General features: G+C 38.2%; 1 protein-coding gene across 1 annotated transcript; it reads right to left on the bottom strand.

The window, feature by feature from the left end:
• Positions 1–2923: 2923 nt before the first annotated feature.
• On the bottom strand, positions 2924–5210 carry LOC121760308 (cytochrome P450 86A1-like). Its single transcript, XM_042155978.1, has 2 exons — positions 4444–5210; positions 2924–3879 (listed from the first exon to the last, which is right to left on the bottom strand). Exons 1-2 carry the CDS (start codon positions 5197–5199, stop codon positions 3067–3069), a joined length of 1569 nt encoding a protein of 522 aa, XP_042011912.1. The 5' UTR covers positions 5200–5210; the 3' UTR covers positions 2924–3066.
• Positions 5211–15197: the final 9987 nt, after the last annotated feature.

Below are 15197 nucleotides of genomic sequence, written 5' to 3'. Positions count from 1 at the left end.
TGTCGTTGTTCATGGTTAGATATTTGCACCTCTTTTTGTGGTTGATTACCAGTTTGCCACTCCAGTAGAGAAATGGAGTATGTACAACAAGGCCAATTTAGCAGAGTTTGAGTGAAATTTTAGAAGGCCAATTTTTGTGAGAAAATTTTGAAGTCATCATGCATATAATGCTCTTGTTCTTCGACTTGTTTAGGGTTATTAGAACTATATAAACCCTTTATAGACCAACAGCTATATCAGCTAAGAAAGAATCTTCACTTTCCCCACTCCTCTGAGAAATCACCACTCCCCAATTAGCTAACTTGACTGCTTCAATGGCCTCAGTTACAGTTCCCACCTGGTTGACCTGAACTTGTAGTGACAGCAGTAAGGAACACATTGTCATAGAATATAAATGTATAATAATTAAGCAGTGATTAATTAAAACGGCTACCATGAAATCAGCATCATTGACAACCCTTAATAACATAGTTAAAAATCTCCATCTGCATCATCAGACTGGACAAGCTTCTACATAGACTGCCAAACAGCTACAGTCAAAATCCAAGCCTTCTTTCAGGCTGCAGGCACAAAAACATTTAAGAAACTTGCCTGGATATATCGGGAGCAAAACCACCATCTTCTCCAACATTGCATCCATGTGAACCATATACAAGTAGGACGAGAAGTTGCATATTATATAGTATAATGGAAACAACTACGAGGAAATCAGTAACAAGATAATCAAATGCATACTTTGTGAAACATAAACATACACTAGAGTTTCTTGAAAATTTGCCAATATTCTGGATGATCCAGATCGTGAAAGCTTACATCAACTGTACACACACCAAAAACTTTATCCTTGAGGTATACACAGATATATACAACATCAAGTATACCGGCATATATGCATACTACTAAAGGAACTCCATCGAGACTGCTAGAATAGCATTCGCCCCAAGTTCACCCTATCAAATATTAGCATGTCTTAGAAATGGCAGGAGACTACTTCAAAAAAATGGCAGGACAATGCAATTAAAGTGAGAGTGTGTAACGCAGACATCACATGATTCTGAGCCTCTCCATGAATAAATAAATAAGAATATTCGAGAAACTACATAACTGAAAACTGAAATGGAGCTACCTTCTTATCGGTCTTGTCCAAGTCTATATTAGAAAACATAATTGATTCAGATGAACAATGCATATAAGAAGGATTTGTATAAAGAATTAGTGCAAATAGAAATGGTAAATTAGATTCAAGTCAATACCAGCATCAAATCATCCAAAAACTAATACTACTAAAGTTGATCAGAGGAACTGGTAGAGCCACAAAAGGTAGTTTTTTTGTAACAAAACGGGAAATTCATTGAAAATATTTTGCTAATATAATTATGATGTTATTCTCATTTTATTCATTTAAGATATTTTACGGAATTCGATAATTAGTTATATGTATCTGCATTTATTATCAATTATAATGAATAATTTAAGTTAAAAAAGTTAAATTATTATTTTTAATGTACAAATTTAGATGGTCCTTAATAAAAAAAAAGGAGAGTGTAAAATAAGCTATTATTCCAAGTCTCAACTAAATATATTCGTAGCTCAATTACGTTTTACAGAGACGGATAGTTGTTAGGAATTTACAAATGTGATTCCAATGCGTATGGCATAGGCGGAAAAACAAGACACGTACTTGCTATATAAATTAAATAAACTCAAGTCTCAACTAAATATCACTCATATTCATAGCTCAATTACTTTTTTTAAAAGTAGATGGTTGTTGGGAATCTACAAAGTATTTAGCAAATGTAATTGTTACGCACATGCAAAACTATCAGAATGGCTACTTGACTTACATCATTTATTAAGAATAAATAATTAGGAGTAAGAGAAACTTTAATTCAAATCGGACCAAACCAGAATTAATTTAAGTATTTTTTTTTATCACAGTTGTGAAAATAATTCTCTCTCCGTCCCGAATAATTTTTCACTGACCCAGCACAAATTTTAAGAAACGTAATAGAATTGAGTTGAAAAAGATAGTAGTATATGAGTCCTACTTTTACATAGTTTTATGATAAAATGTGAGCGATAATGAGTTAGTGGAATGTAGGGTCCACTACCAAAAATATTAAAAGTGAATGGTGAAAATTTCTAAGGACAGACAAAAATAGAAATAAATGACAAATTTTCAGGGACGGAGGGAGTAATTGAATGCCTTGTTACCCGAGCTCGGTTTTGCGGACACTAAATTGAGTTATACACGGATAATATCGAAAATAATAATCTCCTCGTTCCTAAAAGTATTCTTTAAACCAATACTAACCATACACATTATTTTAAATGTGAACCACACAATCCGCTAACACTACTTTCACCACATTTTCACTCTCTCTTGCTTATTTTTACTAATTATGCATTAAAACTCATGTCATGTACAACTTTATCTATTTTTTATGTACGAAGGGAGTATGTCGAGTCGCTATCTTTAGAAGAATATTTGCTAAATTTGGAACTTTTAATTAGATCAAGAAATGTTCAACTCTAAAATTGCTATTTTACCACCATCAGCATATAGTATCATATTGAGGCACTCTCCTGTGCGCGCGCACGATGAGTGCAAATGAAGGCGGCAGTGCAGGAGGGGGAAGAAGGACAGGGCACGATGATGATCAGCGCGCCAGCACAAAATTTATCTATCCCGTACAATAATTTATCTAATTATATGTACAAAAGGAATCTATATATATCTGAATAAATAAATGAAAATATAAAACCATTAATTAAGTATTAGGGAATTCCAAAAATCAATTTACTACATAACCATTTGATCGAAAAATAAATGATTTATTATGTATATATTAAAAATTAAAGGAGATTGTATACCAAGACAAGTTCTTTTCCATTAATACACTCTATAGTAGTACAATTTAGATTAATATAGAGTGTCGTAAATAAACAACCCTTATAAACACATAGTAGTACATTCAATTTCACAAATCACCAAATGACAAATATGCCCCTCCAATTCAAACCCCAATTCCCCATTCCGATCATAAAAATGTCCATTTCCACCGCCTACGCCGACACTGCAGCCACCACGTCAGCCGGCCTCGCCAAATCCCGCGGAATCAGATTCACCCTCAGCCCGTTCTTCATGAACAGCGTCAACGAGATCTTCTGCTCCACCCGGTGCCCGGGGGCCAGCGCCAGCCGGTACCGGAGAAGCACCGCCGCCGCCACCGACTTCATCTGCAAATATGCCAAATCCTTACCCAAACACGTCCTCGGCCCGCCGTTGAACGCCACAAACTTATACGCATCCTTGGGCGCCTCGAATCTATCGCCGGCGGCGGAGATCCATCGCTCCGGCTTGAAATCCAAGCAATCCTCTCCCCAAATGCTCTTCATCCTCCCCACCGAGTAGATCGAGTAGGTCACCGTCGATCCGGCCGGCACCGCCGTGCCGTCGGGGAGGACGTCATCGGCGACGACGTACTTGAAGTCCTCCGGCACGGAGGGGTAGAGGCGGAGCGTCTCGGCCAGGGCGGCCTTGAGGTAGACGAGGGCGTCGGCCTCGTCGAAGGTGAGCGGCTCCTCCGTCCATTTTGAAGGGTCGGTGCCGCGGGTGGAGCAGAGGACGGAGGAGATCTCGCGGATGATGTTGGCCTCCACGGCGGGGTGGTTCATCACCAGCCAGAAGAACCAGCTGAGGGCCACCGAGGAGGTGTCGCGGCCGGCCAGGACAAAGTTGAGGGCGATGCGTTTGAGGACGGAGCTCTGGAAGTGGTTGCCGTTGGCGTCTTTCTTCTTCATGAATCGCGAGAGGAGGTCGTCCGAAGGCCTCTCCTTTCGCGCGTCTAGGGCTTCCGACATGTACCTTTCCACCACCTATTCACATAAAACCAATTAGTGACCGAAGAAGTGACCCATCACACTTATACAGTAATAGTTTCAATTTTCTGAGATATTATTATATTTATTTCATTACCTCCTAAATCTCAATGCTTGTGATATATTTGCATGTTCATGTTAATATTAGGCCTTGTAATACATTATTCCCTCCGTCCCACATAATTTGACCCAGTTTTTCATTTTGGACCGTCCCACATAATTTGACCCATTTCACTTTTACCATTTTTGGTAGTGGACCCCACATTCCACTAACTCATTCCTACTCACATTTAATTATAAAACTAATATATAAAAGTGAGACCTACATTCCACTAACTTTTTCAACTCACTTTTCATTATATTTCTTAAAACCCGTGCCCGGTCAAAGTGTCCAAATTATGTGGGACGGAGGGAGTATTAATTATTGATATAATAAAGCAACATCATGCATGCAATGAGAAAACAAAGTTGAGTGATAGTCCTTCCACCTCACTAAGTGGAACATTTCCATGAGATTTTTAGTAGTTTTATTTTAGGAAATGTGTCAGTTAGCGTGGGTACCTGTAAGCTCCTACTAAGCCTCCTCTCAGCTCCGGCATCCAGAAGCTTCTTCAACTTCCACAAAAAGCCAGGATAAAGCAATCTCTGCAGCGTGGCCTCCGTAGCAGAATCAAAGGCCACGGCAAACGGATTCTCGGGCATCTCGGGCGACAAAGTCTCGGGATCCTTCCCAAACGTAAGGCCACATATATTATCAAACGTGAGCCTCAGCAACAGATCCTGCAAATCAACGGCTCTCCGCTCCTTTGCCGCCTTCTCAAGTATGACCCAAAGCCTGGTCCGAATAGTCCGGCTGACCCACCGGGCCATGGCCTGCCTGAGCGTCCGCGTCGTGAACTCGAGAGCCGCGGTCTTCCTCTGGATGAGCCACGTGTCCCCGTCGCTGTTGAAGATGCCCTGCCCTAGGAGGTCGTGGAAGGCAGTCTGCCACGTGGGGCCCTTCGGGTAGTTGTCGAACCGGGTCCGGAGGATGTGCTCGATGTTTTGGGGGTGACACGTCACGGTGTAGAACCCCTGGCGCCGGGCCAGGAAGGGGACCGCGATGGTGCATGTTTGGTAGGTGGCGGCGCCGCCCGTGGAGCGGAGGGTGGCGGCGATCCAGTCGTGGAAGCGGCGCCGGTTCAGGAAGGTGTAGGGGAGGCTGCCCACGAGGGGCCAGGCGGGCGGGCCGGATAGGGTCCGGGCGAGGAGATAGAACCAGATGAGGTAGGCTGATGTGGCGGCCGTGATGAGGAGGATGATGAAAAGGGAATCCATGGGGAGAGGTCTTTTTTTGTTTGATTGATGAATGAGAGTTGAGAGGGTGTGTTTATATATATGTGTACATATGTATACGCGTGTATGTATGTGGTGAGTGTGCTAGTGAGGGGATGAGAGGGAGATAATTAGGAGAGAGTTGTTGGGAAACAAGGAGGAGTCGTTGTTTGGTTGGATAGTGAAGTCATTTCGAATTCCCTTTGGAAAAGGCCTGCATATTGAGTTTCTATAACTCGATCTTCACTATGTTTTTTGGAATGTAAAGATGTTTCGCCCTTTATATCAATAGCATACATTTAACCAAGTATGAATGATATACTCCCTCCGTCCAAGATAAGTGAAGCATTTCTTTTGAACACGGGATTTAAGGAATTAATATTTAAAGAGTTAGAGTAGATAGTAAAGTATGAGAGAATGAAAAGTGGAGAAATAAAGAGAGAATAAAGTAAGTGGATAATAAAGTAAAAGAGAGAATTTTTTGCTAAAAAAAAGAAAATAACTCACTTATGAACATCCTAAAAAGGAATATGACTCGCTCATGGGCGGACATAAGTGTATTGAGGGAGGGGCTTAAGCCCTCAATGAATTTTTTTTTTTTTAACTTTTTTCTATTGATTGTTTTTAAAATTTATTCAAATTTAGTGTAAATTATAGTGTAAAAGCCCCTACAAATTATCTAAATTACTTAAATATATACCGTAAAATAAAATTTAGAAATCTCAGCCTCTATCGATAAATATTTCTACGTCCGCCACTGGACTCGCTTATCTTGGGACGGTACTAGTATAGTAGATGAACTGTTATAGAATTGAGATTTCGTATATAGTAGATGAAAATATAGTGTGATCCTAAGATCATTTTGGAGGTAATAATATATTACTAGTATAATGTTTTAATCGGTTCATGGGTCTAATCAACAATTTATTTCATCAATCGATATAAGATATTAGAAATACTATTAAATATTAGTAATTCACTGAATTAATTTCCTATCATAAATATGGTAGAAAATATATTGAGTCAGATTTATTTCCTTTCAGACTCCGTACTCATGTGTCGATCGAAGATCAACGGTCTTTCTGTGTTTTTCGATCAAATTTTCTCCTTCTAGGTTGTGGATGTGTGGAGTTGATAGTTCCTATCAGAGATAATCCTTTGCTGATTGAGGGATTCAGTCGTTTTTTTACCTATTTTCAATTTTGAAGAAACTAGGTTTTTCAGTGTGAGTATGTTAGACAATTACGTATTGTAACTTGTCACCGTGAATGTGTGTGCAGACCAGTGGTGGTTCGATGAACCACGTTACAATTTTTAGGTGGTCTCACATGTTAAGATCCTCGGTAACGGTCAAGACATTTCAGATCTATACAAAGCGATTGATTCTTTTGTATCTTGTTATATTTCTTGTTAAATATACATATTATAAAATTTGAAAATACACACATTTATTTTCATTATATACAGTACATTTAAATACTTATACAATACATTTGGGTCATTACATCATTGCAACATAAGTACTTCATTATTAAACCGCAACTGCATGCAAATTCGAAAATACACTTAAAATATTAGATATATACAAATTATATTTTCGGTGCAAATTTCTTCTTCCGAACATATTAAATTAAGATTTCATTTTGAATCCTCATAAAATTACCCTTTATTTGATACTCTCACCTCCCTAAGACTAAGTGACCATATATATGAGTATCCATTAGTGGAGTCCTCTTCTGATGCTTATAACACCATAATCCAAAACTAAAACTAAATCTACATCCTTAGATTTTGAAATGAGTGGATGAGATTAAAGTTCATAAATTTCAATAAATAGTGGACAAAATATCAACAAAAGGGTAATATCGTCATTATGTTATCATATGATAATTTTTATGGGTGTATTTTTATATCAACACAGTGTATTACAAATATCAACAATATGACATGAGAATATTAACACAAGTACAAGAAAATATCAACACAGTTTTATTGATATTTTACTTGCATTATATTGAGATTTTGCATGCACTATATTTGCATTTGTTGATAAAATCTGCTTATCAATATGTACGAAAATTGAAATATAATTTATCAAATTTCATCATCCGAACATCGTCGGAACATATGCAATTGAGATCTCGTTGGAATCCTTATAAAATTATCTTTAATTTGATATATTTTTTGCGAAAAAATAATTTAAATCGAGAAAATTACGTAAATTTAAAGTTTTAAGATGATTTTGATTAGAAAGAATTGACATTAATACCCTTTAAGTTTATTTAATAATCTTTTTAATTTAAAATATAATGCATGTGGTATTATTTCAACCACTAGATCTTCTAATCTAATTGCTAAGATTTAGTCTTAATTTGTGATTGCTAATTAGTTAGCAATTGATCACTCCCCTCCATTAGTGAATCTCCCCAATCATTTCTAAACGAAAAAGGTTTCTAATCTCTAGTCGTAAATTAATATTACTAGTACTCTGTTTGTCCATAAAATATAGTCTCATAGGTGGATGACACAAATTTTAATATGAAATTGATAAAGTATAATAAATAAATAGTTAAAATGGGTAAAGTGGGAGAGAGAAAGAGAATGTGGGGATAAAAAGTGAATAATAAATTAAGAAAATTTTCTATAGGTTTAGTATGCTACCGTATTAATTTTGATGGATGGATGAAAATAGAAAGATAGAAAGTATATTGGGAGAAAATAAATAAGGTCTCATATATACATATACTGATTTATTGGAGAAGGGGCAAAGATGAAATATCTTAGTTAATTTGATCATGTATTAAATAACAAGAAAAATGAAGGGTGAGCCAGTTTAGAGAAGTGTGTGTATTACTATTACACATAGCTGATAATGTTGCACAAGTAAAGTGTATCGTCGCTGAGTTGGTGGCCCGAGTCAAGAAGTATCCATTTACTCAAACCCAGTCTTCGCCAGCACGGCCAAAGAAAATCTTGTACACGACTTTTTTTTTATAGTGAGATTAGTACAACATACTTTAGGGTTAGTGCTATTGTTTGGTGGCATTGTTATTTATTTTATTGTATACTTCATTATACCATCTAAGTTTCGTACTTCACGTCTAATGTGAAAATTATATGCATGCTTAAATATGTAAATATAATACTTCAGTTATCCCATAAAAATAATTGGTATGTCATGAATTTTAATTCACAATTAAATAAGTTGGAGAAATATAAGATAATGATTGTGGTTTTGTTAATAAACAATGAAGCCCACCTCATTAAAGATAAAAAAAAATATCTATTTTTATGAGACGAAAAAAGTAAATTTCTATGGTTCCAAAACGATGAGGTTGATGTTAATCGGGCCAACCCACTCGGATTGATCTAATGTGAAAATTAAATGCATGCTTAAATACGTAAACATAATAGAGTTCTATGGCTTCAAAAAGATGGGTGGATGACAATCAATCCATTCGGATTGTCAAACTATTTGGATACATGCTATTCGGGTTGAAAAATATAAATTTTCAACCCTAATACATCGGGTCAATCGGGCTTGAGGAATTTTATAGTACTATTTTTTAATTAATATTTTAATGAAAATTTAATATCTATAAAGATTGAATACGTATACAAATAAGGATTATTTTAACTCAAAAGGAATACGTTAGTGACAAAAATACAATTTTTTTCTCAAAAAAATGATTAAGTTTTTATGATGTGGAATACGTTAGTGACAAAAATACTAATTTTCCCCTAAAAATGATTAAGTTTTTATGATAAATGTAAAAGTAAAAGTAAAATAAATAAGTATAATGAATATATCTTTAATTTCTAACAATGGATCTAATATATTTTTACATATATTAAACAAATAAGAGTATATTTCATTAAACTATGAAAGTTTGAAGAAAATAATGAAAAGTGAAAATAAAATAATGAGAATTAATTCATTTTGGGCCAACCCCGCATACTATTCGATTTAGAGTAATTCGTGATGTGATTTTTATCGGACTATAAATTTACAATTCTAGCTCTTAAGAGCATCCACAATAGAATAGACTAGCAGTAGGACTAGCCAAAAACACCTCCTGCCACGTTACTAGGACTAGCCACTGAACTGCCACATCACTAGGACATCCCACTACACAATAGTGGACAAGCACTAGGACTAGCACTAGGACATCCCAACAAACAAAATCACAAATTCACAAATACGGAATTAAAATTTCGACACGAATACGGGGAAATGCAACCATATTATATAAATTATAAAAACATGCATAATCAAAATTAAAAAGTACAATTCAATAAAAAAATAACGATTTCCACAAATTACATTATAAATATCAATGTGCACTCCTCCGCGCCCACAACTCTTCAATTATATCCTGCTAGAGTCAAATATGGGCTTCTTGTTGGCGCATGTCGGCAAATGCACGGACCCGATCGCCGTCCTCGTGAGGTATCCCCATTCGTACCTTGGAGGTGGTCACGTCGTGGCTTGGATCGGCAGCATCAGTATCTTCATTGGTCCAATCAGTCAGTTCTGGACCTTCTTGTTCGACGATCATGTTGTGCATGATAGTACACGCGTACATGACATCAACAATGCAGTCGTCAGACCCTTCACTGCCGCCCATCGAGCCTGGAGCACACCAAATGCTCGCTACACATCCTTGCGCGCTGACTCTTGTCGTTGCGCAAAGTAGATCTTCTTTGGATCTGTTGGGCATTTGATCGTATTCACAAAGACGGGCCACCTAGGGTATATCCCATCCGCAAATAGTACCCCATATCGTGTCGGTTGCCGTTGGTGACGAAACTGATGGCCGGACCAACGCCCATGTACTGCTCGTTGAAAAGGGGTGATGACTGGAGAACGTTGATGTTGTTGTTTGATCCGGCTCCCGCAAAATACGCATGTCATATCCACAGTCGGTAGTTAACTACGGCTTCGAGGATCATCGTGGGATTCTTGCCTTTGAAGCCGGTCGTGTACATTCCTTTCCAGGCGGTGGGGTAGTTCTTCCACTCCCAATGCATACAATCTATGCTGCCCAACATCCCCGGAAACCCGTGCACATTCCCGTGCATCTGCATCAGAGCCTGGCAGTTTTCGGGGGTAGGCTTCCGAAGATACCTCTCCCTGAATATCTCAATGACGCCCTGACAAAAATACTTCAGACAATCGCGGGCCGTCGTCTCGCCGATGTGGAGGTACTCGTCGAACATGTCGGTCGCGCCTCCGTAGGCCAACTGTCTGATTGCGGCAGTGCACTTCTGTAAAGGCGAGTGACCGGGTCTGCCACTCGCATCCAACCTGAACCTGAAATACTTGTACCGACTCTCTAAAGCGTTCACGATACGCATAAATAGATCCCGGTGCATCCTAAAACGCCGCCTGAAAAAGTTGTCCCCAAACCGCGGCTGATCAGCGAAATAGTCATCATACAACCTTTGGTGTGTAGCGACGTGGTCTCGGGGAACTACAACTCGATGATGGATGGGGCGAGGTACCGCCGACTGCTGCTGCAATGCCGCTTGTATCAGGCGATTTATCTCCACGGACGTATATGCCCACAACTCTTCGTTAATTTGCCGGCGTACGTCATCAGCATCTCCACCACTACCACCCGCACCACTACCACTACCACCCGCACCACTACCACTACCACTACCACTACCACTAGCCATTTCGGGATGTAGAGAGAAATGTAAAGAGAAAGAAGAGAAACTCGTTAATACAAGTGGTGCAAATGAAAACGAATTGCAACGAGCCGTATATATAGAGTTTTGAAAAAAAATGAAAAAAAACTGCTAGTCCGTCCGCTCGTCCGTCGGGAGCCCACAATAGCGGACTAGCACACGGACTAATGCCTTATCCGACGGATGTGAGGTTATCCGTCGCGCTCGTCCGTCACCCGCTAGCCGATCGCAGTAGTGGACTAGTGCGACGGACTAGCGGCTCGTCGGTCCCTAGTCCACTATTGTGTATGCTCTAAATTGATCGAGCAATTCAAGCTAACCCATTAGTTTTGAGTTGAATTGATGTCCCTAAGTGTAAGTGCAACATATGAGGGTTTTAAGTGAGGGTTTTAAATGACGGAAATACTACTAAAATAATAGAGATATCATAAATATGTTTGTATGGTTTATATAAGTTTCAAGATATATAAACTGATATTTACCCATATTTATTTGCAGATGTGTCATAGGAGAACTTCTTAATTGAGTTATAATTATAGAAGTCTTATCTCAAACTACTAAGAGCATCCACAACCGTGCTCTTGCCAGCGGCACGGTTGTGGGCCCGGGCGGTACTATTCATGCCTGCTCTCTGGCAAGAGCACAACACCCACAACTGTGCTATTCCGCAAGGACGAGCACAATTAATATAAAATTCAATTACACAAAAACATTTTCATAATACTAAAATTCATTAAAAAAACCACAATAAAAATAACAAATTACAAATAAAATAAAAAGACATAATTAAAATCCTAAAAATTAAAAATTACATAATTAAAATACTAAAAATTAAAAATTACATAATTAAACTCCTAAAAATTAAAAATTACATAATTATTGGCTAATATAACCCGAGGAAGACTACGCATCCGGCGGCACCAACCCCAATTGTTTTTGGAGACCCAATATCATGGACTCGTGCGTTTGAAGTTGCGTGGGGGTCATAGTTGACCTATCGGCCATATTGAGTTGGGCCAAAAGGGCCCACAACGAGTTGTTCGGGGGTGGAGGTGGAACATAGGGTGCGGGTTCGGGAGCAGGGGCAGATGGAGTCGCGGCGCGACGTCGTTCGGCCGCCGCCTTCTTCCTACCTTGCGGTCGGCGTCGGGAACCGCTTGGTTGGGCATCGGGGCTACCCAAGTTAGCTTCGGCGAGTTGGCTAGCCACTTCTTCGCCGGCGTCGGATAGGGATGCCGACCGTGAGCGTTTGGAGGAGCCGCTAGAGGAGGATGTTATGCCTCCCTTATACTTCGGGTGCGTCCGCGTCTCCTGCCAAACGTTAAGATATTTGAACGACTTACCGTTCATGGATTGGTAGGTGCTCAGCGAGTCGGTGATGATGTCGACCTCGCTTCGGCCGCTCCCGGCATTCCGGGACTCCTGGATGAAATAGCCGTTGAACTTGCCAATTTCTTCGTTGGCTCGGCCGATGCAGTTGCGCACCATACTCTCGTTGCGCTCGATCGTTCCCGGCGGCCGGTGTGCATTGTACCGGCTAGAGACGCGCCACCAAAAGTGATCGCCGGATTGGTTCGTTCCAACCACCGCATCTTCGGAGATTTCCAAGTACGCCTTGAACAATCTTTCCATCTCCGCCGGTGAGTACGGTGTGCGGACACCGGCGCGAGATGGAGGATTCGGCATTTGGGAAGGGGCGCGAGGCCTAGGCTCCGGTGTCCACCCGTAGCGCCCATCGGAGGCACCTTGATCGTCGATTGGGTATGGCCGGTAGCCACTCGGAACGCCCGAATCTTGGGTGAGAGGAGGGGCCGAATATTCCGTTTCCGGACTATGAAACGGTTGCGAACCGAACCATTCGGGGTTCCAACCGTGAGAGCCGCTTGGGTTGTCGTCGTTACCGGACATAGTGGTGTTGTAGGGTGTGAGAGGAAGATGAAAATGGATATGAGAGATTGATGATGAGAATTGTGTAGTGAAAGTGTGAATTTTTTGGAGTGAAATTGGGGGTATTTATAGATGAAAGTGTGTATTTTTGGGGTAAAAAAAATAAAAAAAAAATTAAAAAGTGGGGAAAAACGGTTATAAACGGATATAATTTTTTGGGGAAGTGAAATTTTTTTTTATTTTTTATCGATTTTTTTAATAAAAATCCGATTTTTTAAAAAAAAAATAAAAAAATGTTTGAAACCAACGGCTATGCCGTTGGCGAATGGGAGACCGCCACGTGTGCGTCCGCTGGCACGGACGTGCTCGATACATCGAGCAGCGCCGTGCCAGCGGCGCGGTTGCAGCGGTGGCGGTCCTTCGCCTTGCTGCTGCCACGGACGGCGGTGGCGCCAACCGCCACCGCTGCGGATGCTCTAAACATTGATCGAGATATATGGAATATTTCAACGAGCGCCAACCATTTAATTGTATGTGGAGGGATTTATGTGTGAGTATATATAATACTTTTTGAAAATAATTGCACACAAAATGTACTAATGGTTACATTTTCTGATTTTCTACGAACAAGATTAATTCTTTATATTAGAGAAAAGACATAGACAAGGTTTGTGTCTGTGACAAAAAAATAGTACGGAAAGCCAAGGACAATTTCCACTCCGTGAGGGGCGGGAAACACCTGCATGTGACGTGCAATATTTGGCAAAATTTACCTAATCCTTCTTCTTTTCCTACTTGCTTCTACAATTATTCAAATAAATGGTTGCCTCTATATAAATATAACATTTTAGCATATCAGATTTCTTTTTTGGAAAAGCAATTCATATATGGTCCACCATGAAATGAGGCCAGTATTATAAAAAATCACTCCCCAACCAAGAAAATCATCATAAAAGGTTATCAATCTTTGGAACTTTTACAAATTTAATTTTAATCTTGTGAAATCATTCTAGTAAAATTTATGATGAATTTGTCAATCTTAACATCTCCTGTTGCTTGAAAAGTACAAGCTTAAAAACCCACCACCATCAACCACATATGATGATTCGTCAATATGTACTACTATCTATAACTGAAGAAATATGTTTACAAAATTAAAATCTTGTGAATAGAGCTAAAATGAAATAAAAATAAATGATCACAAATTTACTAATTTGAAACTATATATAATTGGGGCTTTCTCTATAGCTCTCAATTAGATCTATCTTGTTCTTATTTGCTTCCGGGTGATCTAGAGGTAATTAAATTGCAGAGTTATGATTTTGTAATTAAAATATTGATTAAATGATTGTAAAATCCTTTATAGATCTAGATATCTAATGCACGATGGATATATGATTAAAGAAAAAATAAAGATGGATTTTATATTTAAAGTTGTCATATTCCCATGTCTAATTATTATGATGATAGCCGAATTGGTCATTTGCAATAAATGTATAAATATGTGGTCGGCAACTTATAAATAGGTTATATTAATCTCATCCACCATCTGTATGAGGCTACGCATGCATTTAATATGGTAATAAAATTGTAAATCCTAAGAGACAAACATAATAAAACCCAATCATATGGACCACAACACAAACCTCACCTACCATGTCACATTGTCTTCCTATTTCACTCCATAATTGTGTATGTATAAATACTAGCTAGTACTAGTATTCAAGTTTCTCATTTTAATATCTCGACTTCGATTTGACCTGTAAATTTTTATTAGATAAATGCTGTAGATTAATTTTCATACCAAATATATATGCTTTCTAGTAATAATAATATTTCTTTTTATAAAAAGTAGTACTAAGACATATAAATATTTATTAGACAAATGCTAGAGATTAATTTTCATACCAAATATATATGCTTTCTAGTAAAAATAATATTTCTTGTTATAAAAAGTAGTACTCCTAATTAAAACATATATCATACAAAGATCAGTATCAAATAAAAAGTAGGAGTATTATATCGTACTCCATATACTAATAATTTATATTCGAAACATCACCTCTATATTTTTTATGACTATAACTTATACTGGAAGACCATCCAACAGTTTTAATTTTTTTTTGTTCATCAATATAACTATATAATAAATAAAGTCATTATACATGAATATTCGCATCAATTAACATATACCGATATGGTCAGTCGAAAAACTTTTAATTCGAACGTCATTTATTAATTTCTACTCAGAATATGATAAATTTATATTACACATTTTGAAATTGTCTAAACTGTAAATACTGTAAATTTTAATTACTGTACTTTTTATTTTATGCTATAAAGCTTAGAACTGTACGATCATAAAAGTTAAATTAGAAATTATATCAAGAGGTGGCCGAAACAACTTGTTTAATACTGTA

The sequence above is a fragment of the Salvia splendens genome, chromosome 13 (assembly GCF_004379255.2).
Source record: "Salvia splendens isolate huo1 chromosome 13, SspV2, whole genome shotgun sequence".
NCBI classification, from domain to species: Eukaryota; Viridiplantae; Streptophyta; class Magnoliopsida; order Lamiales; family Lamiaceae; genus Salvia; species Salvia splendens.
The sequence above is the reverse complement of the archived record's forward strand: the minus strand, read 5'-3'. Positions and strand labels throughout refer to the sequence as shown.